This window comes from Limanda limanda, chromosome 19 (genome assembly GCF_963576545.1).
Source record: "Limanda limanda chromosome 19, fLimLim1.1, whole genome shotgun sequence".
NCBI classification, from domain to species: Eukaryota; Metazoa; Chordata; class Actinopteri; order Pleuronectiformes; family Pleuronectidae; genus Limanda; species Limanda limanda.
Genome location: NC_083654.1, coordinates 14645481 through 14672716, shown reverse-complemented (window position 1 = coordinate 14672716; position 27236 = coordinate 14645481). Strand labels below are relative to the sequence as shown.

At 42.2% G+C, this 27236-nt stretch overlaps 1 protein-coding gene across 1 annotated transcript in view; it reads left to right on the top strand.

Moving 5' to 3' along the window:
* Positions 1-27236, top strand: part of LOC133026467 (CUB and sushi domain-containing protein 3-like) — a 313843-nt gene that overhangs the window by 153564 nt on the left and 133043 nt on the right. The window contains exon 5 of the mRNA XM_061093362.1: positions 10879-11086. Coding sequence (XP_060949345.1) covers positions 10879-11086 — 208 coding nt within the window. The remainder of the gene's footprint in view (positions 1-10878; positions 11087-27236) is intronic.

The window sequence follows — 27236 nt, the reverse complement described above, 5'->3', positions numbered from 1 at the left end:
TGCAGATTGATTTCCTCTTCCATTCCTCTCTATATTCAGTATTACAGTCTCTATTTTTAAATGGATTCTTCCTGTAAAATCATTGAAGACGTGACCTCGATGTAAATGTAAACACCTCCTGTGGAATAACTTGTTCCATTTAGTGTTGATTTGCATTTTCATGCCCAGGTATTGATTATGGAAAGTAGAAAAGGTCGTCCACACACATCATGAGAGACAGAATGGGGTTCAGCGGTGGTACATGTGATCAGCTTGCTGACTTATTCTCGCTGATATCAACCACCATCTTTTTTTCTATATATCGATTGCGTAGGGCAGAATGTCAACTTGATATAGACTAGCATACAGATCCGCCTTTATGGTTTGTGGTTGATGTCTGTCGGAGCCGATTGCTGTTTGCATTTTCCAGTCTTTTCAGATATAGACAGCCTGTCGGGAAGTGTTTGGACTCGGCAATTGTAAGTTTCATCATTCAGAGGGACTGTCATCACTGGAGACGTGGCGTTTTGCTATCAAACTCTTTGTGACAGTGGATTATTACTGTGACTAAACTTGGTGACAGTAATCTAATAATGCTCTTTTTTAGAAAATACATAACTTTTCACTGTGTGTCATTTCCCTTCATTTGATCATTTTACATTTCTCTTCTTGTGTGGGTCCTCTCTAATACAGCAATTATATTGAATACTTTCACCAATTCACACACACACGGAGAGTCAAACATATTCTGTGGTGTTTCTTTTTTTTTGTGTATTCCAGTAAATTCCAGCATTTATACTGAGTGAATTTGCATAATCGTGGAATATTTTCAAAGCTGGATTTTCTCCTGGTGTCCAGATGCTATGCTGGTCCACCGATGATCAGAGGAACAGCCCGGGGCAACTTATATATGATGCTTTGCATGCGACGGAGCTTTGTAGATGAAGATGTCTCACTATGCAGTTTCAAATTCATTATAACTCTTTAATACGTTTTTTTTAAATGACCGTCAGGGTTGTATCTTGCACGTTACAAAGAATAAAAAAAACGGCGCTTGTACATTGTTCCCGACATGTAAAATACACAAACGACACCAGCATGAAGATGGAGATATTTACCTGTCTGTTGTGTTCATGATCAGCGTCAGAGCCGTGTCTACTTCAGGGTCTTTTGACCCAGGAGTGAATTCAGATCGGATCCATTCCCAACTGCAGACAAAACAAAGATGTCAGTTGCAAAAGGGCCTTTGTTGTTGTCTTTCTACGCTGTGATATCTTGAATACTCCTTGATTTTGCCATTATCCCTGGTTGGGGGAATAAGATTACTCCAGTGTCTTACCATTCTTTTGGTAGAGCGTGGTTTGTGTAGTCTACTTTATCAACACATTCGTATGTGTGCGTGTTTTACTGTGTTTGACACATGCCCTTGCAGGCTGCAAATAAAGGGGGGGGGGGATCTGGCACAAAAGAAGAGCAGAAAAGACATGTATCTGGCTGAAGGGAAGAGAGACGGGAGCCAAGTGTGTGTTTCATCAGGGCTGTGATGCGTTAAACTCTCAGGATGCAGCTATTTGTTGAAGATGTCAGAGATGACATTTAACACACACTGACACCCAGGGTGTCGCTCTCTCTCTCTCTCTCTCTCTCTCTCTCTCTCTCTCTCTCTCTCTCTCTCTCTCTCTCTCTCTCTCTCTCTCTCTCTCTCTCTCTCTCCTCCACACAAAGGTTTAACTGCACATGTTCAAAAGATAAACCTGGGGAGAAACACAAAGACAAAGTGAAACAGGCACATGAGCAGACACACAATCAGATGTAACCACGAAATAGGGCTAAACCATATGATTGCATGTTGCAGTTCATTTTCTATGCTTTTTTTTTCCTATCTTTGATTTTTGAATAGAATCTGATAGCAAATGTTATACGCATGCAGAGAAGCAGTACGCAGTTTGAGAACAGTTTTTGTTGGTGCGAGAGAGTGATACAATGGAAGATGATACCACTTTACAGGAACAGGATGTGAATAGTCCCTGAGCAATAAACCAAATCTCTACCACTTTCAGGGTTGATGACAAAGCAAGTGAACAGTGACGTCCCCCAGTCAGATCACAGTGACATTACTGTTATTGGTGTTTTTTTTTTAATTTACTTGTGTTATCACATTTTCACACAACTTCATTTGAGTCACTGGTGTCATTCAGGACATATCAGGTATAGAAGGAGAGAATAATTAAAGTATAATGAGTACAATTTTAGCTCGCTTTATGTGTTGCCAGCAAATTTGACTCTCTGGGTTAATCGGGGTTGAAAGGCCACTGTAAGAATAATACTCGTGATAGCGATCTTTCTATCAATCAAAGGCTGCTCTCTTTATGTCTCCTTCTGGTGAGCTACCATTAAATCACCCTTCTGCCCTAATTGGTCTAAATGTCGGGCTGTTAGTTGACTGGCAGACAGCATCTGTTTTTTGATTCCTGGACAGATGGTGGGAGGATCTGAAGGTCAGCATGGTTACTAGCTATGTGTGTGTGTGTTTGTGTGTGTGTGTTTGTGTGTGTTTGCCCCAAATGCTACGAGCCAAGCAGATGACAGCAACCAATGTTTTTAACGAGGTTCAAAAGAGTGATAGAAAAATATGACAGCAATATTCAAAGGGAGGAAAAAGGGAATTACGGGAGCGTCCGAGCCACAGGAATGAATTTAAATATAGTAAACCACAGCCACTAAGGCAGCAAAGCTGGTGAGTAATACAACGTTTAATGGGGGTGTTTGTCTGCTTTGAGCGCAGGACGGCAGTCATCACTTTTATGAGTTTTCAAAGCTAAACGTGGCAGCAGAGCTTTAAAGGCCATTAGTTGATACCTGGAAGCCTCAAGGGGAGCCGTCTGTGGTCATGACAAGCTATTGCATCAGCAAACAGTGATCATAAGTTGATGCACACCAGCAGAATGTGAACAGGACAGGATGCAACCACTCAAAACGGCAGCTGTAGAAGTTACCGCAGAATTCATCAAAGACACAATGGCTCAGTTTGGGTGTGAAGGAAATACAGCCTGTTCTCGTGTGAAAAATAATGTCATACATCACATCCAGATGGGTTTACATTTGGCAAAATGAAGGATGCCTTTAGCCCACATGTCTGCTGCATGGTCGAATAGCAGCCAAGGAATATGAAGCTGTTTTATGGGAGCAGATGGTGCAAAAAACTGTTCTCTGGATGCATCACTTTCCATATACACAACTACATCAACTCGAAACTAATTTCTTGAACAACAAAGTCAGACATCCTCCCTGGAAGCTTTGAAGCTACATTACTCTTTCACTCGAGCTTCACTAAACTGGCCCTGAAGAACAGTCCAAATATTATGCTGTACTCATCTCAGCAGAGATGGTGGGCGCACCAAGTGTCACATCAATAACTCCTTTAAAAAACATTAGTCATAAAAAACACACCGTAGGTCGTTGGCCTGATGTTCTGAGGTCATCGTGCGCAATTTAAGGAATGTTCACACCGTGTGTCATACTTAATGGCATTTGTAAAATGAGACTTGCAGTGAATAGAACCGGAACTCACTGTGGCGATTCTGCACCAAACTAGTAGCAAATACACTGTAATTACATCATAATATATAGTACAAGCCAGAACATCGGTAGTGAATATATACACCTCATGGCACAAAGGAAACGTCGGAAAGGAAATTAGGTGTTTAGTCACCGAGAACTCCAGCCGACTACTTTATGACCTTATTACCTCAAATAGTGACTCAGGCTTTTTTTTGTTTAACTCAACTGCAGGAGGTTACTTGAGGCAGGCTTGAGTACGAGAAATTAGTTTATTTCTAATTCCCTCAGTTTGTTAAATCTAATTGATCATGTTTTATTACGAAGCCTCGTTTTGCACTGATCCGATTACGTAGATTATCTTAATCTCGGCATGAATCTGTCAAATTCTTGTAAACTTATACGTACTGAGACGAACCAGTTGTAGAGTAGAAGAAACACTACAGAATCAGCAAATGGCCGAAAGACTACACACTAGAGTCAGTAAGACCAGGAGGAGGTTGAGATGTCCACAACAACCTTGGACACTCACACAGGAGACTGCTGTTGACTTCCTGTTTCTTAAAGATGGTTGATGTTTAATAATGATTATAATGATTATCTATAACCTTAATCAAGGATTCTAACCCGAGCTAAATCCTTTTTGTCCATCAACATAACCAAACTTTGTCCTAAACAGTGTCAGATCAGTTCACACAAAAACTTTTCTGTGCTGGTCTGAAGGGGAAAGTGATAAATAGTGATTTTGACGACTCTTTTTTTTCTTTGCATTGCTTGTCAGCCCATCGCTGCTGGACTGCATCCAGGAGCTAAGTTGGATTCAGTTCACAATGCCACCAATTCCATTACTGGGCTTTTGCAGATGTGCTGGCACCGTCTGTAGGATCTGATTCTTATGCAGCTAGAACTGTGGCTTAATGCATCCTGGCACGGCTGCGTTGGGACAGTGACATTGAGACCACAAGTGATATTGCGTTTTTCTCTGCATTGAGGCGACGTGGCACGCAGAGCAGCTGCTAAAGACACTTGATGAATGTCCGGCAACTTAGAACCGGGAGGAAATTGAATTAAAGGTTAATCATTTACGGGCAGTGTCCGTCCGTTCTGTTCTGCCATTCACACAGCAGGTAAACGGTATGAACGGTACAGATGGAGTGATGAGGGACAAAGAGAGGTGGCTGTATGTATTCAGCTTTACAACATATAGGGGGCAAGAGGTTGATGGATGGGTGGGTGGATGTAGATAAGAGAGTAGAAGGGATGGATGGATACAGCCTGAAGACAGAGGAGAGGAGAGGATGATGTAGATGGCCCATAATCCTTAGAGGCTGACAGCACACTGGGTCTTTGGTGATTGAAGTGTGTGTGTGTGTGTGTGAGTTTGTGTGTCTGTGTGTGTGGGTGTGTGTTTGTATGAATCTGATGGTGATAGTGATCTGACTATCAAAGTGACACAGGAAAGGGATGGAGTTATGGGACAGAAGGAAAGGAAGAGGAGGAAGATACAGCAAGTGGGGGGAAAAAAGGAGATGAGGCCAGAAAAGCTATTAAACATAAAATCAATCAGCCGAGAGAGAGAGAGAGAGAGAGAGAGGGAGGGAGAGTGAAGTGCAGAGAGAGTAAGTAAGATCTTAAAGGGAGACACAGCGAAACGGGATAAAGAAGGAATTCTCAGATGGCTGCGATATTGATGACAGCACAGTGGGGAAGAAGGGATGAATGGATGGGAGGGAGAGAGAGAGGCGGGATAAGGAGGCTAAGAACGCGCGATCAAAGCGCCCCAGGCCATGAGAGAGAGACGGAACGAGGGAGCGGGGGGCGGGGGGGAGTTAGAGGCGGAGGAAGGATGAGGAAGTAGAGGGAGGGGGGACGGGGGTAGCCTTAGAAGGGGAGGATGAATTGGGGAAGAGGGTAAGAAGAGGAGATGTGATGGTTTTACGCCAAGAAATAATCTGAATGCAGAAAAATGGAGGAGGTCTAGAGAGCAGTGAATCAGCGGGGAGGAAAAAGAGAGGGGGCGCATGACGAGAGAGAGAGAGAGAGAGAGAGAGAGAGAGAGAGAGAGAGAGAGAGAGAGAGAGAGAGAGAGAGAGAGAGAGAGAGAGGGACGAAGAAAAGGGCATCGCTCGCTCAGTGATGTGATAAGAAATGAAGGCAACACTGGTCAACACTACCTTTCTCTAACCACCCCTCTTCATCTCCCCCCTTCCCACACACACACACACACACACACACACACACACACACACACACACACACAGTCATACTCACCCTCCATCACACAGCTCATGGGTCAGTGCGTTGGGTCACAAGCACAAGTCCAGGTCCACGAAATAAAAGCCGAGCACAGAGCAGAACAGTGCAGCCCTGATTGCAAAGCCCTCACTCACCTTTAGATTTACTCAGGTTGGCCCCCGTGATGGAATCGGATTAGAAACACCGATCTGAGACAATAAAATACCTTGGGTGCTCATCCATCTTCTCGTCCGTGTGCAATAACTCGGAAAGTACCCGAGATCACAATCTACAGAAAATCTCAAAGAGGTCAAACAAAGCAACGTTTTGGTGTCTCTGTATTTTCTCACATTTTAGAGATTTGCTTGTAAGTGTTTGTATAGATTTGTAACTTTGAGGTCACATTCAGACTGTGTGTGAAAATGGACGCCATGTTGGTTACCCAAAAGGGAAGTCAAAGGGTCTCAGGTGCCGCCTGGTGGTCGATTGCAGTGTAGGTCAAAACCATTCCTCTACTATCCTAGAGAACAGCACATGGGACCAAAGTAAAGAGTCAAAGTTTTTGGAGTTTTTCAAGGTAGCTTTCTGTTAATTAAGGTAGTTTTTATCAAATAATGTACTTTTTTTCTAATTATTGGTTTGAATTAGTTGTTTTATGATTGACAGCTAAGACTGACTAGTGATTGGTCGAGCGCATGGATTGTGAGATCTAGGTCCTACGCCTCCAACCCCAGATACCTGCTGAGCACAATGTGGTTTGAAATCATGTGATTAGCACAAGATGTCGGCTTTTCTATCTGGTATATTTGGCTTCATTTTCTGTAACGTGGAAGGAAGCGGAGACGTGTCATCCATCTTTGTATTCGGTCAATGGGAGAAGTGCATAGATGGATGAACACTACACTTTACAACCAAGGTTCACAATAAAACAAACATACTCTCTAACTGTGTAGCCTTTAACACCGAGGTTAAGCTCTAACTGGGATAATAATCCATTTATTATTTTAGAAAACCAGTGCATGCAGATTCAGGTTGGACCTTAACTGAACTTACTTTTAATAACCAGATACCAAGGATTTCACCATCAGTCATTTTCTAACCATTCAATAATCACTTATATCAATTTTGTTCCTCATCTTTCAAACAAAGCTCAGTTCGAGCACCGAAAGTCGCCGCCGTGACCTCAGTGCTCCTCAGCTGTAAGGCACAGATTAAATTAAGTGCTTATTGGATTTAACTCACTGCTTTAACCTGATCAGACTCATACTGTATGTAATGAAATGTCCTTCTTCCACTCGCTCCAGACGGCGTAGGATTCCAAAACGAGAGGATCATCTAATTAATAGGCTGTAATCTGCGACCTGCTCCTAATGGCGACATGGTCCATTATTGTTTTTATTGTGACATATTCATTTTTATCCTGCAAACGGGCTGGAGAGGGAAGTGACGGGCCGAGGCAGGGAAGTGAGGGAGACACTAATATTTAACGCTGTCACACAGATGTCCTCTCATGATTAATGGAGCTGGAGTGAACCGTGGCCAGAATTAGCGCGTGCAACATGGAGAGCTGACGAGTGCCGTGTCATTTCTGGTGCACGCAGATTTAACAGAAGATAATCAGCGCTGGCTATAGGTATCCAGATCCCCCCCCCCCCCCCCCCTCAACCCCTGGCGTGCATGTGACAAATGTCCCTTTTTATTAGAGCAGCTGCTCCTGAAGCGCTCTCTGCACAGCTCCGTGTGTCTGGGTGACACACAGACGAATTTGTGAGGATCCTAATTGCATCACGTGTCGGCTGAAATGATCATGTTCGTATCATCGTCCGTACGTGACTGTCAGGTCTCTGCCAGATCTACAGTAGTGTTCAAATCTGCTTGTTCTAAAGGTCATGATGCCTTTTTTTTGTTTATGTCAAAGCATTTAAGAGACAGAGCTTGTAATGATTGAATTAGCATAATCCTACCAGATCATTATGCCACATTAACCAAAGGTCTGCTGTGTTTGAGAGAATCGCTGACATTTGTGATACACCTTTGTTTTTACTATATTTTAGAAGTTCCTTATCCCTTCTTTAATAAGAGCAATACACCGGGGCACCTCGAGGCCTTTCCACATGTCTGTCATCTGTCAGGGGCACATCAATAAGCTGGAGAGCGTGTGTGTGTGTGTGTGTGTGTGTGTGTGTGTGTGTGTGTGTGTGTTTGTGTGTGTGTGTGTGTGTGTGTGTGTGTGTGTGTGTGTGTGTGTGTGTGTGTGTGTGTGTGTGTGTGTGTGTGTGTGTGTGTGTGTGTGTGTGTGTGTGTGTGAGGGCCAGTATTGGTGTATATGTGTGAGTGTGTGTGCATGCAGGTGCATGTCCACCAGTGCTTGCGGATGTCCTGTTGTCATGAGGTGACAGCTGTCATCCTGTGAGGAGCACCGTCTCCCACAGTGCAGACACACTCACACACTGACACGCAAACGCACACACAAGCACACACACACATGCACACACAAGCCACTGCATCATTGTTTCTGGGTTTTGGGTCATTTACTCGAATCTTCTTAACCGTCTAGCCATGGAATGGATGTCTGTCTGGATAAAGAACTGGTCCGTCTGTCTCTGCCTTCCCTGCCTGCCTGCCTGCCTGCCTGCCTGCCTGTCTGTCTGTCTGTCTGTCTGTCTGTCTGTCTGTCTGTCTGTCTGTCTGTCTGTCTGTCTGTCTGTCTGTCTGTCTGTCTGTCTGTCTGTCTGTCTGTCTGTCTGTCTGTCTGTCTGTCTGTCTGTCTGTCTGTCTGTCTGTCTGTCTGTCTGTCTGTCTGTCTGTCTGTCTGTCTGTCTGTCTGTCTGTCTGTCTGTCTGTCTGTCTGTCTGTCTGTCTGTCTGTCTGTCTGTCTGTCTGTCTGTCTGTCTGTCTGTCTGTCTGTCTGTCTGTCTGTCTGTCTGTCTGTCTGTCTGTCTGTCTGTCTGTCTGTCTGTCTGTCTGTCTGTCTGTCTGAATAAATAAACTGCAAATTGTGAATCTCCTTCATTTCCAATACATCAGCCCCTGCAGTTTGATTCACATGATTCTTCTTCACCTTTCCACATGTTTTGAGCAGCAGCTTGTGTCAACCTATTGTGACACAAGCTGCTGTTTTAATCAGACAGGTGAAACACTGTTCTGTTCCTCACTTCTCACTCTGATTTATTTAAAAACACTTCGGTCTTTCTACGAATTCATTCACTTTACCTTATCATACTTTTCTCTTCTTACCTCTTTTTCTGTTTCTGTCTGAGTCTCTACCTCTTTTTGTTTCAGTCTACTTCCGTTTATCTCTGTTTTCTATTTGTGTTGCCCTGAGAAGCCTCTATGTATTTCCTGTCTCTACTCAGTGCAACCTGTTACGTCCAATTCTTAATATATGTTGCTGATGTGTCTATTTATTTCTATTGGTTAATCGTCTGTTGCTCCATGTGAGTCTTGGGCCACAGTTATTCTCCATGCCCCTCCTGTGGGTGGAGTCTGGCTTGGTCCCAACCTAATCTCTGTCATCTGTACATGCATCCACCCCCCCTTAGCATCCCACCCCTTGGTGGGTGATCCGGGGGGACGTGCATGTGCACCTGACAGCCCCCTGTCTCAACTCCTATAAAGGATGTGTCTTTTTCAGCTTATCAGTGAGTGCAGTTTAGGAAAGCGCGCATCTCGTGTTCCTCTGTCTTCCTCTAAATACCGATGATATCATCGTGATGTGCCGCAGAGTCGTATAAATCACGTGCCGTCCCAAATTGCACTCACTGGTGTGTAGGAAAAAATGCATGTCTGCTGTAACAGTGTGTTGCATACAGTATTGCCTCTTTTATGTATAACTATAAATTATACGGGTATAATTTATACCTTGTTTACAGTTGGACTTGTACGCTCTCAGAAAAAAAGGTTCATCATTGTGTCTTTTATCGCTGGGGCATTGGATTCTTGACTGGGCTCGACTTGCTTTTAATAAATGCAAATCACCAAATTTTGAATCAGATCACTTATTTTTGTCATTCATCTGAATACTCTTTAAAAAACTGCATTTTGAAAGAGCAAACTGAGCCCGTTCATCTCCAACAACTTGCCATACAACCAATGTCCCGGTGACAAGGTCCAATGTTGTATGTTTCTTTCTCTGTGAGTGTAACCGTATAAATTATATGTGTATAATTTATGCCGTGTGCACAGCGCAATCCATGTGTCTTTATCTGTTATACAATAATCAGCACAACCACCAATTAGGAATGAGACTATCAATCAGATGTGATCAGCAATTAGAGGAAAATTAGGCAAATCCACCGTCACATCTGGTCCACATGTTTTGGAACTAACCGAGGATTAAACGATAGGCTGCCACTAAACCAGCCAATTGGGACAGAGCCGAATCCAAAGTCTCTCGGTGGCGATTGGAGGGGTCGAGAGCGGGGCCCTGTGATTGGAGGAGAGGGAAACGTGCCTTGTTATTGGAGGAGAGGACAGCAGCTCTGAGTGTGACAGGAACTGCAGCCTAACCCCTAAACCCCACCCCCTGATTCTAACTGGCTAAAAGAGAACATTCTCCAAAATCTACTGGCTTAACCCCAAAGCTACAAGTTTAGTCAATTTCATAAGATACTAGTAAAACAATTGTCTATACAATACCATGTATATTCTTCATATATCTACTTCATAACTGGAGTGTGATGTAAGAGCTCCATGTTTCCACAATATGAAAACCATCCATTTCTAACATCCCAGCCACCAAATAACATTGAGGGTTGAGAGCACAGAGTGTTTCAGTAATATACTAAAACTCTGTTACCAAGGAGCAGTCGCCTCATAGAGGGAGAGAGGGGAGGAGTTGGGCTGGCTGACCTGTGATCAACTGGACCGGTTGAGACATGTTAGATCAATTCGAGAATTAGGTGTTAAATGCTAATCTGGTTAATCAGTAGATTTGAGACGTTTATAAATCTGACCCGCCCCCTTCTTACGTAGCTGTGAAATTTATCCAAAAGCAAGAAATTGAATTTAAAAAACCGAGAACAAAACAAAAAAAAGTCCGCCCCTCGGTCCCTCCTCCTCTCCCTAACCCAGGTTTTCTATTTGTCACTCTGATTTGATTGACAGCTGAGGACACATGTGGGGGCACTGTGAGGGGCGGCAGTGGGGTGGTGACCAGTCCCGGTTACCCCGGCAACTATGGTAACCAGGCCGACTGTACTTGGATCCTATTGGCCGAACCTGGAGACACCATCTCTGTCATCTTTACAGACTTCCAGACAGAGGAGAAGTACGACTACCTGGAAGTGGAGGGATCCGAACCACCAACCATTTGGTGAGTCATTGTATTTCCTGCTCTTCTTCTTCATTCATAAGTGTGTATGTCCAGGTTCCATTACGTTGGCGAGAAATATGGTGCCGCCAGACGGATCTATTTATCTGTCTGGTTCAGTATTTTTGTTTTTTTTCACTGGAGGCATGAGTCACAGCTCAGCTTTAGATATATACTCACCTGTAAAAGGCAATTAGCTGAATGGTGAAAATGGAAAATATGAAGATAATACAGCAAGATACCAGGTGGTAATGTGAGTTTTTTCACGACACAAATTCAAGTTAACGTTGACATTTTAAACAAATATTGTTCTGTGGTTGTGACAGAAAAGTAATTTGTGAGCAGTATTACAAAGGTACAGCAGAGTCCCCCTGTACTTTCTGTGGCCCAAGGGAAGGTGGTCCTGATCGATACTTTTAAAATAACCCCACCAAGGATCGCGTTCACATTCCTGAGATAATGCAGTCACGTAGCAGCTGGATTTATGGTAGAATTTAACCACACTAGGAGTACAGTAATAAAAAGTTAAAACGGGTCGTAAAAATATGGTGGAACTCAAGTAAGGACAGGTAATAAAAAGAAAACATTGCTACAGATATAAAATAGGGTTTTTATTTAGCTTTTTGAAATATAGCATCTCTTTTTTTCATAGAGAAAAATAAATACAATCTTGAAGTAGTGTAGGTGTGTGCATGTGCGTGCTATGAGCGCGTATGGGTTCAAGGTAAGGTACAACTCAAATTGTGGGGACCTAAGTGTGTTTACCCAGTCACACTCTAGGGACCTTATGGGGACTAAATATGAGTTCTCATTACACAAATCAATAGATTTAAAGTGAAGACATGTGTCAAGGTTATGGTAGAGGAAAGGCCATTAGGACACTAGTGTGTGTGTGTGTGTGTGTGTGTGTGTGTGTGTGTGTGTGTGTGTGTGTGTGTGTGTGTGTTTGTGTGTGTGTGTGTGTGTGTGTGTGTGTGCGTGCGTGCGTGCGTGCGTGCGTGTGTGCGTGCGTAGGTGTGTGTGTGTGTGTGAATGTTCTGATGTTTCCTCATGTGTTTCAGATGGTTCACTCATAATAATATTTCATATTTTGCTCTGGCCGTTTATTGATTGTCAGTAAATTAGGGTATTGATCATCATTTGTTGTGGCTGTAACCCATTTGAATCTAATCACGGTCGGGAGATATTAGTGTGTGTGTGTGCTTGTGTAATTAATTTGGAGGGAGTAATGGAAAGTGTTAGTGTTTCTATAGCTGCGCATCCTGCCCACTCAGCTGAACTCAGGTCTGTGAATGTGCATCTTTGCAATCACGTTTTAAGAAGCATATGATGAGAAGTAGAAAAATGCTCCTCATCAACTTAACAACAAATCTGTAACACAGTAAACCGAGTTGTAATTCTAATTTAGAAAAGTTCCATTTTCTAATTTAATTGTTATTTGAGAGAAAGTTTGCACTTAAGACCTCTTATACAGGGCAAACAATATGTATCATCAAAGATAGGTTTATGAGAAGGATGAAAAAAGTCATGAGAAAACTTTCGATTAATTTTTTTTTGTTTTTATTTAATGTTTAACACTGTCTTTTTTTGATGCTCCTGGAAAATATCAGTACATTTATGAGTATAGTAGTAACACAACCTATTATATATATATATATATATATTGATCCGTTATAGTTAATCGATGATTGATAATCAGCAATATATTTTCTCCAATGGTTTATTCACCTTTATTTGTCTGTATCATATATTATGCATTATACACTCAGTTAGTCCATACATAATCAGGGTTGGACACAAATTCACAATAACAAAGCCACAATAATTTTATGCTTTTCCAATACACTTTTTCCATTTGTAGCAAACCAGAAGCCATTCAGATAAATTGTGTCAGGCCTTTCCCGTCGAACCGGGGGCTCATAAAATACGTTATTGGTGTGAAGAATCGCCTCCTCAGGAGTAATTATGACCAGTATATATGGCTCAGATTGTGGCCTGTGGGGGACAATGTGATGGTAATTGGTAGCGTGTGATTTGGTCTGACTGGAGTCTTGGCTCGTGTAAAGTACTGAGAGGTGAGCAGGGACATTCAGGGGGAGAAATAAAAAAGGCATCATGTTGTCAATAAATGAAGATGGCGCACTGGCTCAATTTAAAGTCTGTTTGAGATGATTGTCCAATTAGAAAAACATTTAAAATTCAGGAGTGGAATGGCAATGCAGTATTAATGAATAAGTCAATAAATTATAGGCATTTTAGCATTTAAATAGCAAATACAGAGGAAAAAAGCCGCATTGAAATTAACATTTGCATAAATGTTTTGTGTCCATTTCATTATCTGTATGAGCGAGCACTTCAAATTTGTCAAGTTTGTCCCCTTCACTGCAACACACACTTATAACCCTAACCCTTAAGAATCCACTTGACACCTTATTTAAATAAGTGGCTTAACACCTGGGAAGAAAACAAGTTTTCTGTGGATAAGAGTGTCATCTTCATCAAGTCAGAAAAAGTCACAGTATAATAGAATCGACAAATTTGAGTCAACAGATTTCCACCTCATCTAAAATCTCTTTCTCTTGACGCATCCCGATGACAGGGTCAGGACGTGGCAGAAGCAGCCTGCTCCCACTGACTCTTTCCTAAATGGTACAGGTGGCTGTGGGTGTTGTAATTTGCCAGGAGAATGTTTTCCTGACTCGAACCTGGCGGCCCCGGACCCGTCAGTACCGATTTGGCATTTAGGAGTGCACCGAAGCAAAGTTGCCATCCAGGTGCATCCTCTCCTGACTGCAATACCACTGTTGTTTTCAGCTGCTTTACTTTGAGCAGAGTTGCGTTCTGCATTTGAAAGAACTCATGATCTCCAGATGGCTCCAGTCAAACGACGGTGATTTTCCCTTTTACTCCAGTGACCTACGTCGTCCCTCATAGCTCCAACCCTATAGAGCCATTTGGGGAATAGATTAAATGGTGAATTTGCATAATAAATATAGTGCAGAGTGAGGCGATGCTGTACAAGTGAATGTGTGCTGGAAATCGCAACGGACATAACATGCACCGGGGTCTCGGGGGAAGCAAAGTAATTCCATGACTTAAATAATTCAGTGTGTTCTCGGGTCAAAATGACATTAGTTACTTCTGATTTGATAGGAGTGGATAGTGATGAAATAATCAGTGTTTGGCTTCAGTATTTATACAGTCACACACAATGGATTATATATGTATTACAGAGGGATTGAGATCTGAGGTAATTTATATCATTTTTTACATTTCATCTTGTAGAAATGCCAAATATGTGCAAATCTTTCAAATGCAGTATTCTGCTTTGGACCTTTTTTTTCTGGTGGTCAAACAAATCGTTTCACACCATCACTTTAAACTCAGTAACTTGTCACAAAACTATTAGATGAAGGGAAGTTAATCCTGCTCCCATTTACCAGACCAGTCAGTAAATCGTAATCCTTCAAGCCCTTTCTCCCGTTCGAGGGACTGACTTCACCGCCTTTTTTAACAACTGTGGAAAGGAACTGACATTGGCATTGATTTTCTAGTTAGGCTCACCGCAAAGAATAGAGACCAACCTCTGACTCACATGTGTCTTTGTTTGTATCTGCGTTCGTTTGCATGTCGGTGAATGCATCCATAATCAATAGTGCATGTGTTTAACATGGGTGCCCAGTCTCGTGTGTGGGTGTTTTCTGTGCATGTGCTGTGGCGTCACTTGTCCCCTTTGTTCCAACTTAATTTCATAATGCAAAGGTTGATATTGACAAAAAGTCCCTCTGTAAACAACAGCGTTTCCACCCCCCCTCCTCTGTAAACACCCTGTGGTTATCTGTCTCATCGGATGATCATTATGGAGCGGAGACACATTGAAATGACATTAAAGCAGCTGAGCATCCAGCATACTAACTACTTTAAGTCCCAACTTTTACCGAACATACCTGCAAGGTCAGCAACCGGAGCTCTCTGTGTAACTGTAATTGGAGTTTCTGTCATCCTTTATAAAGAGAATTTATTACGACCCAAGACGAAAGTGAAGCACATTTTGGTCTTTATTGAGAGGTAGGGGTCAATGTGACATTCTTTTCATCTCGATGACAGACTGAGACCAATATGAATCCCATTAGCACTGTTAGCGCTCCACAGACAGAACAACCAGGCCCAGCTGTTTCTGTTTGAGCTGCATGGCTTCCTTTGTAAACTGTGTTTTCCCAAGGCATATTTCAGTTAATGTGCATATTTTTTAAATCCTGGCAAGGGGCTGTATACAAAACAAGGGACAATAAAAACATTTTTTTTTACTGTTGCTCTCTGTCAAACTTGTTCAGTAAAGATTAAAGAGTGACAAACATTTCTAGGGTTCATAAGTTGATGAGCAATCGGCATTCTTTCTTAAAACATTCACACTTAATTAGTGGTCTTGGTGTTGATCATTGATTCAACTTCACCCGCTTTTTCCAGGATATAAACATTAGGTTGCAACTAAAATGCAATTCCAAAATTGCAGAAGTGGAAGATGGATTAATATTTACATGATTACCTGCAAACTGACGGAAGCATCGGAGGATGACTTTGCTAATGAGAGTGTCCCCGAAAAGTCCCAAGACTCAGAACATAATTTGCAAACAGCATTGTAGTTTATGTGAATGCCTGAATAGTGGGTCTCTGTTTATCCTTAGAAAAAAAGCAATTCACTTTCTTGATAAATCAACAGAAAATAGCCTTACACATGTCACTATTTCTATAAGGGCCATTGCCCCCCTGACCCAGCTCCTGGACACACCCCTGCCCCTTAAAAAAGTTTCTCAGACCAGCTGTTGTCAAGGAAGTTGAAGGACCGAAAGACAGATTTCGGTCATCATTAGGAGGATGACCCTTTTTGTGCAGAACTCGATTCGTGAAAATTGGGTCATGCTGCCTGATTCCGTAGCAATTGCCTCACAACACCAAGTGCTAATGTACTAATTGCCATTAGCAATTTGGGAAGGAGCTAATAGCTAAAACGCTAATTTCCACTGGTAATTAGCAGTGAGAGCGAACGGCAAATTTGCTAATATTTAAGTGTGTGCAAGGATTTGTTGCGTGCAGTGCCACACCACTAAAAAAAAAAACACACACACATTGATGAAGCCCCAATCCATGTTCACACTCACAGCATCTTCCAATCAGTATGCACCGAGGTGTGCTTGGGCCTATGAGAGTAGTATATTGCTGTGGGCTAAGTGCCTGTAATCCTAGCCGAAAACTACACATGATAATATACGCACACGCAAACACACACACAAGTTTTATATTTTGTAGTTTCAGAATCAGTTGCCCTTGAAACCAAGTAGAGCATCTTAACTACAAAAATCTCTCCTCCTTCTCTCTCTCTCTCTCTCTTTCTGTCTCTTTACTTCTCCCTGCAAACGTCTGTGTCTCTCTTTTAACTCGACTCCAGGAGATGGCATCCTTTTTAGCGCTCCTACCGCACGCGCACCCCACTTGACAGCTCGTCACCAAATCCGTGGTAATGGTGCACTGGACTATTTAAAGTCTGTCATTTACCAATCTCCTTCCCGTTCGAGGATTTGGTTTTCGTTTTGGGAGGAACAGAAAATGCATTTTGTCAGGTTTGAGCTTGAGCTGAAGCCTAGTCTCCGAGCGCCTGGAGTCATGTCACTGGCGGCAAGTTGATTTAGCGGATGGCTCGTTCACCGCCGACGCCACGGTGTGACACGTATACATTTACCTTCATTCCCCAGTTCAGACCCAGCATGTCAACATAAAAAAACAGTTAAAAAAGACTGCAAAGTATCATGTATTTACTTCTGACAGCTGTCTAGAGTCATATCAGTACATAAAGCTAATACTGGGAGTCAGGGGCTCACAATAGTATTTGTTTTAGCGACAGCTTGCCAAGATCTCATCCTTCACTTATTCATCCCGCCCCACTTTACAACTGGAGTGAAGCCTGTGATCAGCACCGACACGTCTTCATCACATCTGGTACGGCAACACACAAAACATTTATAGTATTCATGGCTCCCGCTAGTGCTTACGGGGGAAATCCAAAAGTTAAAAGTCCATGTTGGTTTTCTCAAACAAAGTTATGAATTGTTGTTTTTGTTTATACGTTAAAATTTAGGTCAATTGTTTTTCTGTATATGCTGAATCTCCATGGCTATGTGAACATTGCATTCTTTCACATCAAAACAGAACATAAAATATAAATAGATGGATGTTTTATTAAATGTTTCTGTAGAGAAAGTTTTGATTTATTACAAGCAAGCTCACATCTGCAGGATATTTGATGAGTCATTCCAAAAAAATTGAAGTCAAATTAACTTTAGTAGCTAAAGTACTAAAAAAAGTACTAAAGAAGCATTTAAGTCAGAACTCATACGTTACAAAACATGATCAACATTTTGGTTTTACATTCTCTAATAGTTTGTTCAAGGTGCTTTACACGTTTTCACAAATGTTCACAAACACCTACTCCCCCTGGTCAACGGGCATTATTGTGATCGGTACGACCAACCTGCAGAGACCTGGAGAGACCGTGCTAATTACCAGAATGAGCCGTGGTTAGAACCAGAAGATACAGAACAAACTTCTCCAACATCATCGATCAACATTCTTGTCTTGCTCCTAGTCCGTAAGAAATGTTGTGCAGGTCTCATGTTTGTGAGTGACTTTGCATGAGCGATCGGAAGTGTGAAGCCTTTTGAACTTGTTCCGCTCAAACCTAAAGCATTTGTTTTCGAGATGTGAAAGAAGCTGTGCGTAAGAGACAACGTGTGTGTGTGTGAGAGAGAGAGAGGATTTGTGTGTCTGCGAGTGCGTGATGTTATGCTTGCCGAGTGCTAATCAATGCTGCTGGCAGAGAGGATGCTGGGATAGCAGCACTATCCCGAATAGGAAATGGAGCAGTGACCTTGAATACACACACACACACACACACACACACACACACACACACACACACACACACACACACACACACACACACACACTCTGTTTTTCACACATACACAGCAAACAAACACACATATCAGATAATTTCAAATATGCATCTAAACACACAGGGAAACACAAACTTACGAGCAGGGAAGCAGAATAGTGCGGTTCCACACTTGTGACTTAAAGTTTATGTCCCAGTTTGGTCTATAGCTATTCAGATAAAGGTTATATCGTCAGTAATGACTGTAGTCAGAGCCGTTCTCTGCATATTTAAAGCTACTCTGTGGAGTTTAAAGCCACCACCAGCACCAGGGAGTGCTAGTCGTTCTGGATTTGGTTTGTGCATGAGGACATTAATGTATGGACACGAGTGGTGGACGCAATGCACATTCACGTCATATCCCACCGATCCACTGGTGTGGGTAATAAATAAGGCATGTGCCAGCAAAAGTGCAAGGAATCAAGAAACGGCAAGTGAGTTAACATGTTCGTGAATTATGCAGGATTTAAACATTTTAAAAACAGCTTTTCAAATGTTTAGCAAAGAAGGAAATATATTCTCCAGATTTGTGGTGCGAAGAACTGAATGTAAGCGCGAGACTTTTAGCTGCATGGGCCAATAACTAATATCTACTGTAGCAATATTTAGCTGCTGTTATATTTCTCAAACAGTGATCGCTTTCAGTTTTTAAAATCAAGTTATTCAAGTAGAATAGCAGGGGTACATTTCCCTGACATGAACAAAGCATGAGCCATATTCTTGTGTAGCCACAGATTCGGGCAGGACTCTGGAGAACCCATTACCAGCTGCATTCATAGGGCAAATGACTTTCATAGAGAGCTGGAAAACCAGTTCATGCTGTAGACTGTTTTCCCCTGGATCTATTTGTAGCATTAGGGCTCATGGGTTACACACTGACCTTCACACACTTTCTCCGGGGACATCAATTTTTAAATCCAATTTCTGGTGTCCCACAGAATAATTTATTTCCACAAGGCTATTGTCTAGGCATGTCTAAGCAAATTTACCACAAGATTAACCCACACCTTTGATAGCCTTTGAAATAAATGACTGTGATCTTGTGGGAACCCCACTCTCTGATTTGTGGGAGCCGAAGCGATGGAGAGGGGAGATGAGAGGAGGGCGGCAAAATGAGAGGACGGCGAGAGAAGTGTCAAGGTGTTTTAGGGAACCGGTGTGAGGCCATGCAGAAGACGACCAGAGAGGCACAGAGGAGACAGGAGACGAGACACAAATGGGTAAAAAAAGAGGAGCGGAAGGGCAATTGGGGTGACGAGCGGAGACCGGGAGAGAAGAAGTGGGGGATGAGTGGTGTAGGAAGGTGAAGGAGGGAGACGACAAAAAGCAGAAGTGCAGAATCAGGAGAAACACTGCAATTTGATTAAAACCAAGTAAATCCCCAAATTTGTGCGACTTAGGTCATATAGAAGTTGTTTGCTGTGGGGCAGAAATGTGTGAGGGACTGTGAAATGCTCACGTTATAGGAAGATTGGTCAGAGATGTAAACACCATATGCCGAGCAAGCCCGTCCATCTGAGTTCTCCCGAGCTGCACAGCTTGCTCAGTATATGAGAGCGTTAATTTTTAGAGCGACTGTCTCTTTCATCGCTGGCACTGATGCCTCGAATCTGGACAATTGTCACATGGGAGCAGTCGGGAAAGCGGCAGCCGAGGAGACGGGCGTTTGCATTTTTACAACGGCAGTTTTGCACTTTACTAGTTGCCTATAGGGGGAAAAGGCACATGACAATTAATTCAATCAACACACACGCTATGCAAGATTGCATTAAGATTGCTGCATCAAGATAAATCTTATTCTGCTATGCATGTAAACACTTTAATCAAATTACTCTTCGAATCAAAGTGAGGTTCATAATTGGATTAGTGTGTGATAATTAGATTATAGTGTTTATGCAAACAAAGTCACGTTAGACACATTCACTCAGGATAAAAACATGAAATAGGTCACTTTCACTTCAGGGCTTTGAGGCATCCTCAATTGTTTTTTTAAATATATTGTTCATTTGATCCTTGTGTGATTTCCCATCATTAATTCCATAACACATTTCCCAGGTTAAAAGAAAAACACAACTACTTCTTATCTCCGCTGTTCTGGTGAAGATAAACGTGCTATTTCCATCAAGGGGAGTTCTTACTTTATTTTAAGCCTTGTCCTCAGGCTCCAGTGGCTACGATGTGGTATTGCACGTGAGAGGACATTAATTACCTTGAGCCTTTGTGATCGCTACACAACCTGTGTTTTTTCCGGTCGCTGTTGCTGACCTGAAATTAGATAATTACTGTTTCCCACGTTACAGAACAAACTTTTCCAGGTGGTGCCAAGCCAAACTCAAGGGACAACGCCAGAGTTTGAGCACCACTGGAGCAAGATATGTAGTTTGGACAGGCCATGTGAAATTAATTTTACTGTCATAAATGTGTTGTCTTTGTCATTTCCTGTATTATACCGAGTCTGTGCAAATGTCAATGCGCATATGTGTCTTTGTTTCAGCTGCATGTGTTTCTGGCTGTGTCCTCCTTTTGTGTGTGTGTGTGCTTGGAAAGTATAGTGCATTAAGTAGTCAGCCACGGATAGTGGGAGCTAGGGTGATGAAATTATAATATTATGTAATGTAATAATAATAACACCAGCTCCGTCTCCTTGTCTCTGTCCCCCTCCTCTCCTCCTCCTACTTTCCCTCCGAGTCCCTGTCTCTGCTCTGATTACTGCTATTGCTGTCCCGCAGGCTACACACACACACACACACACACACACACACACACACACACACACAAACACACACACACACACACACACACACACAGTCACATGCACACAAAAGACTGTTTGAGAAGAGGTGGGGGAGCCGCCGAGGATTGCAGTCACCACTGGGAAGAGACTGAGCTAAAAGAAAGGAGTGAACAGACAGTGATGATGAGTAAACCCTGGAGAAAGAGCAGGAGGAAGGACAGGAAGGGAAGGGAGGGGAGATGGGGGAGGAGAGGGGGAAGTGACAGGGACAAGTTATGGAGTGTTGACTGGCTTAATCACCCAGATTCACCCTTGTCTGTCAAAGAAATGGGAACATTCTTAAAAGAGGACAGGCCACATCCTCTCACATGGGACATATTAACCCAAAACCAGTAATTTAGTCATACATGTAAAACAGTTTCTCAGCGAGTATAACTGTGTTTTCAATCACAGCTTCGCAGTAGAAGATGATTGCTGGATTTGCAACCTGCCTGCTCTGCCATCCCAAACATAAATTACCCGACAGATGGAACAAAAAATCGTTTTACAGAGCTCACTTTCCTCTATAATAAACCAAACCCTGCTGTTTCTGTTGGGAAAACTACTTTTTTTTTTAAATTTTGAGTTTATTGATTTAGCATTCAACGTGTTATCAGGTCTTCACAGTAGTTCTCTCAGAGCCTCAGTTAGCATTATCGCTAAATGCTGTAATGCTCACTCTAGGCTTGGTTATTTTTAGAACGCAACCAACAATGATTTCTGCCATCCACACCATTTTAAATATTGCTAAGATGATTATTTTGGTTTATCATAAGATACAGTGCATGTGGGAATGCAAACATTTATCTCCTCTTCCAAAAGACCTCAGCACTAATATCCAACTTCAACACACCTCCACTGTTCTGGGAAGCATTTCCATACGGTTTTGGCTGCAGGGATTTGATCCCATTTAGCCACAAGAGCATCTGAGGTCAGGGCTGTTTGCAAGCCAGTGAGATTCTTATGCACTAAACTTATCAACAACCAAAGAACTTCCCACAAATTGTTGCAACAATTTAGAAAACTGTCGGTCACAACATCCTGCAGCACGAATAATATTCTCATTTAGAGCCAAGGAGCCCGACCCAAACTGTAAAAATCTGCGTCAAAACAAGTCTTTTTGGCATTTAAGTTTCAAAGGTTAATGCCTGCTTGCTTAATTTATAAATGATCTATGTCAGAGGGATCTTTTTTTTTTCTTTCTCCGTTACGGTCCACAGCCGCCCACTCATGCTTTACTTCATCCGTGTGAACAAGACAGTTTTTAAAAACACCTTGCTGCTCTAGGAGGAGGCAAGCGAGGAGGAGGGTGGAAATTTAGATGAGATAAAGGGAGGGGAGGGAGCACAATGCAGGATCCTGTTGTGAACACTGATTACTCTCTGCCCACTTGAGATTGATGGAGAGCGACACCGCAGGCGCACGAGCACGCAGTCACATAAACAACGCACACATAGGCATATACGCGGTGTATCTAAACAATCCCGTGCACGCACACAGACACACACACACGCAAAGACAGAGGAGTTCTCTTTCTCTGTATACTGATTGATGATGGCCCCACCTAGACTACATTCTACTCAACGCTCCTGCAGTGTGTGTGGGTGTGAGCTCATTTCACTCTATGTGACAGAGCTCTCTCTCTCTCTCTCTTTCTCTTGCTCTTTCCCTCCCTTTCTCTCTCTCTCTCTCTCTGCATGTTCGAATGTGTTTGTGGGTTTATGTGTGGCAGTTCCCACCTGTCTTAATTAGCGGAGGCTATTAAGACAGATCGCCTGATTAAGTAGCATTCCCCTACTGTCTAATGAATAGCCAGCCGCACACATGTGCACACCATTAGACAGCTCAACATGCACACACAAAAGTTACTGTAGCGCTCTAACCCACATGACTACCCACACATGGGTTTTGCATTCATGTGTGGAGCCAGTTATTCATTTTAGGTAGAAAATCTCTTCACGTGTACACTCCCACGAGTCAGATATGAAGTTGTATCATCCAGCAAAACATCAATTATATTACGTTGAGCTTTTAGGCAGATGCTTGAGGGATAACACTAAGGCTTCAGAACAGAAGAAGACCTTGAATAAGTGATACACTTATTCTACAGGAGAACGTGTTGGAGATCAGGCAAAGAACTCTAGTGAAAGTGCACAGTAAGTGGGAGTGAGGCTTGTTGAGGTGGTAGAACTGGGAGGAGTGGAGGTGCTCACATTAGAGATGAGTCTTTCAGAGACTCTCCACGATAGAGAGGTAGGCTCCTGCTCTCATTGGTTGTCCCACTATCGAGGAACCTTCACAACGAACAATATGGGCTGTGATCGCTCAGGCACAGCAATCATGTGTAGGTTGAGTTTTATTTGGGCAGACATGCATAGCCAGTGGAGGTTGAGGTGCAGCAGAGTGACATTTGCCTTTTTAGGCTTATCAAAGACCAGAGGTACTGTCACGTATCTAGTCTGTAAGGGTCTCACGCAGTGAAGGCCTGCTAGAGGGACACCGCCGAGGTGAGAGATAACAGTGGCTTGAACTGAGATTTTGACCTGATTTCCTTCTTTTTATGTTTACATGTCAGATGCAAAATGCTGAGAGAAGAATAGCTGAAATCAAACGTGACACCAAAGTATATCACATGGCTTTGGGCAGGCAAAGAGATCAAAAGGGGATTTTGATGTTGATATTGTCACTAGCAGTAATGGATTCAAAACAAGTATTTTAGAAACCATGCATTTGGATAATTAGACCCAAGGGAATACATTTAAATGCAAAGAGAAAGGGGCTCTAACACTAAGCCTTGAGGTACCCCAGTGTACCTCCATGACTCTTTGCCTCCTTGAACCCTCCTTGAACCCCATGCTTCCTTATTTCCTCCCTCTCTTTCATTCCTTACTGCTGGTGGAACAACTGGCTTGTATCACGGTTAAGGAAGACAGGCACAAAGGAAGGTCTATTGTATTTAATCAGTTCTGTACTTTTGCTCCCTCTGGCCACTCTTCAGTCAATATCCGCTCTCTCCTGCAGACTCCCTCCTCATCTCAGTATTTTATTTTTCAGCGTATTTACCTGATGATGGTGATAGTTGTAATTATAGCTCCATGCACATTTGCAAGAACAACCATTGTAGGTGTTTGATTGCTGAAAAACTCTGCTTACTGCATCAAGATCTACTGAGCTTTATAAAAAAGTGTTGCACGAGGGAAACATTACCAGAGTAATTGTTTTTTTTCTCTTAATCTCCAGATATCACCAATTAACTTTATTTCCTGAAGGAGTCACTATTAAAATAAGAGCAAAATATTGCCTCCAACATTTTTTACATATAGTTTCATAGATAACAGTCTATGTTGTAAGTGTGATACTTATTCAGTCAGTTTAATTGAGTTCATTACAGCCTTTGTTTAAACTTCATTGATTAATTCAAACAAAGAAACTACCCCTTGGCTCATGGTCCATGGCAAGTTTTATTGTCCCTTTGTGTCAGATCTTGTATTGTTTGTCTGTGTCACTGTCAAGCAACAAGTGTGATTCCCTCTCAGACCACAGTATCACATAAAACATTGGTGTCCATCTAAAGATGAACTATAATACCTCAGGGCTCCCCTGAAGTGCTTTTATTGCAGATATTTGGGGAAACACCAGTCACAGACAGGATCCCTCAGCATAGATGAATAATTTAATAATGCATTACAAATTGTCCGCATGGGGAAAATCAACTGGCGTCTCCGCAGCTCAGAGGCGGATGTTTTTTTGGAAGTATTAGCGTTTTCTGCTGGAAGCTTCGTTTTAAGCTTTAATTACCCATGTAAGTAGTTGCTAAGTACACATGGTGTATTTATTAGAGCATTTTCTTTCTCTGTGTACATACATGCTTGTGACCTATGCAGTAGCTGAACTACATCTCAAAATGTAGTGTGGAGGAGGTGCTGCTGAGGGGATATAGATTCGTGACCTTTTTAGTCGCCAACTTGTTACTCTAATCTTGCAGCCACTGCTTGAAGAGACATTTTTCTAATTATACTTTCCTCTTGCTCGTCGGGATTTTTTAAGTGCTTCCTGAGTACGTAGTTTATTATTTTAACTTCTCACATGCATGGAGCGGCCGTCTTTATAGATTTATGATTTAATTCCTGTTTTAATATGGGAACAGATTGAGTATGCTCACATTCTACCTTTAATGAGGTACCCTGGGTAATGATACCGTAGCAGGAAGTGAATCATGAGCTGTAAACATGAATAATAAGTGTGAATGTGCACATATGAAGAGCCACGCAGAGATGATCTGAAGAAAGAAAAGTGGGGGGGCAGGGAAAGAAGCAGCGAGAGTAAAGAGAGGAGGAGAGGAGCAAAAAAACTAAAACCCAAGATAAATACCAAACAATCAAATGCTTGTGCTGTGTTTCAGCGTGTACCAGATTATGATAAATACCCAGATCATAGCCCTTTTAGATATATACACAAAGTACTTGGGCTGATACCTGTGGGACACGATGCACATCTTCTAAAACTGGACGGAACAATGTTCATTGTTGTCCAAGTGCCTGACATTAACCTGTCTCTGTTCCTGGGTCTAAACTGAGGTCAGTGTTTTCTTCTTTTTTTTCCTCCAGAAAAGGTTAATCTATTTTTGGGCACTTATGTCTCTTGAGGTTTGGTCCACATCCTTCTCCTGTGCCTAATTATTAAGCAGGCGCTGTAATCTTCTCCAGTCTGGGCACAGCAGAGGCAGACAGGCGTCTTAATCGTTCACCAGAACAAATTCCTGCGACCGAACATTACTCAGAGCAATTTGAAAGAAGCATATCAGCTTTACTCCATCTCATAATACTTTAAACAAGAGTTCATACTTGAGGACATGTACAATCTGTTATCGAGGGTGTTGCAGATATTTTTGGTGTTTTCATTTGAGACGTTATTTTTCATATTGATCTTCTGTCTTGAACAGATTACCCATAGCACATATATTGACATTTTAAATTTCACATGAGACTTAGCTGGGATCTCGATTTTTGTCCAGTAGTTCTATTATTTGACCGTCTTTCATCTTGTTCACTCCAGCTAATAGACTAAATCAACATTGATTTCATATTGGATCCAATTTAAATCAGAATTTAATATTCTTTCTGTATATGATTTACTACAGGGATGGGAATTGTTTATTCTTTTTTCTAAAAAAAGGTATTTTCCCGTTTAATATAACATCCTTCTCCGGCCATACTGTATTACAATGCCATGACTGGAACTAATTTGTCTTTGATGCGTTGATGTCAGATGGTAGTGATGTTGATGCTACTCAAGGCTGGTTTTAGACAAGACAGCTGGTTTAAAGTTAACTCTTAGATAATAGCAGTGAGCAGTAATCCAACTCAATAAAAAAGACTGGCTAGATAAGTGGTATTTACCCTGTTCTTTTCTATCATCGCAGGACAGAGAGAAACTCCTTGTTGTCTACTTCAGTGTTTTTTATTTTATTCATCTCAATATCTTGTGCCACATCAGTAATCCCCAAGACAAACTAATGTTTTGGAACAATTTTACTCTGTCTGGTTCAGTCAGCTCTTCAGCGGCTACAAGGCACTACAATACAAACTCTCCTTCTGAATCAGGTTTTAACCTCTTAGATCTTAGCCGCTTCTAGTGTTTCTGCTTCTTGCGCACAAAAACTGTTTCCAAACTAATTTGTCCTTGGATCTTATCCGGTTCTGTGATCAAAACAGACACACAACCAACCCTGAAGGATATGTTAGTGTAGCTTATTCTCTTTGGTATTCACGGATAGTCTCAGGGGCCACGTCAACGTGTCTAGCACACCCGCACACCCCAGAGGCCGAAGGGTTCCCCACCACTGATCTACAATGAGATGTGACACAACAAGTAGATTTAAACAATAAAGTGGAATAAATACATTTCTGTTCTACCTCTTGTTGTAACGTGTGTTTCTTCCCCAAAGAAATGTTTAATAGAGCTACTTAATGACACAATACCAATAAATTACCATATACCAAGGAGATATTCTTTATTCATATCGCTCCCTCCAATTCAGAGAGTAGTTATTTTGTATAGTCGTGTTGGTGTTGCACGTAAAATATGCAGGTGCATGTGTATCTGAGCCTGTGAAACTAAAGTGTGTAGATGTGTATGTGTAAGTATTGTATGTATGTGTGCGCATGTGACTAATAGTTCACATCAGAAGATCCTCCTGATCTAGGGCACAAGGTGACCCTCTCTCTCTCTCCCACACTCAAACACACTCACACACACAAAGACACACACACACCCTTTAAAACTCCTGCTCAGCATTCTTGTGCTCCACTTTATACAGCTGTTATTAGAGGTATAGGTGTATACACTGTAATGCCTCTATTCCTGTGTGTGAGTGTGTGTGAGCATGCATG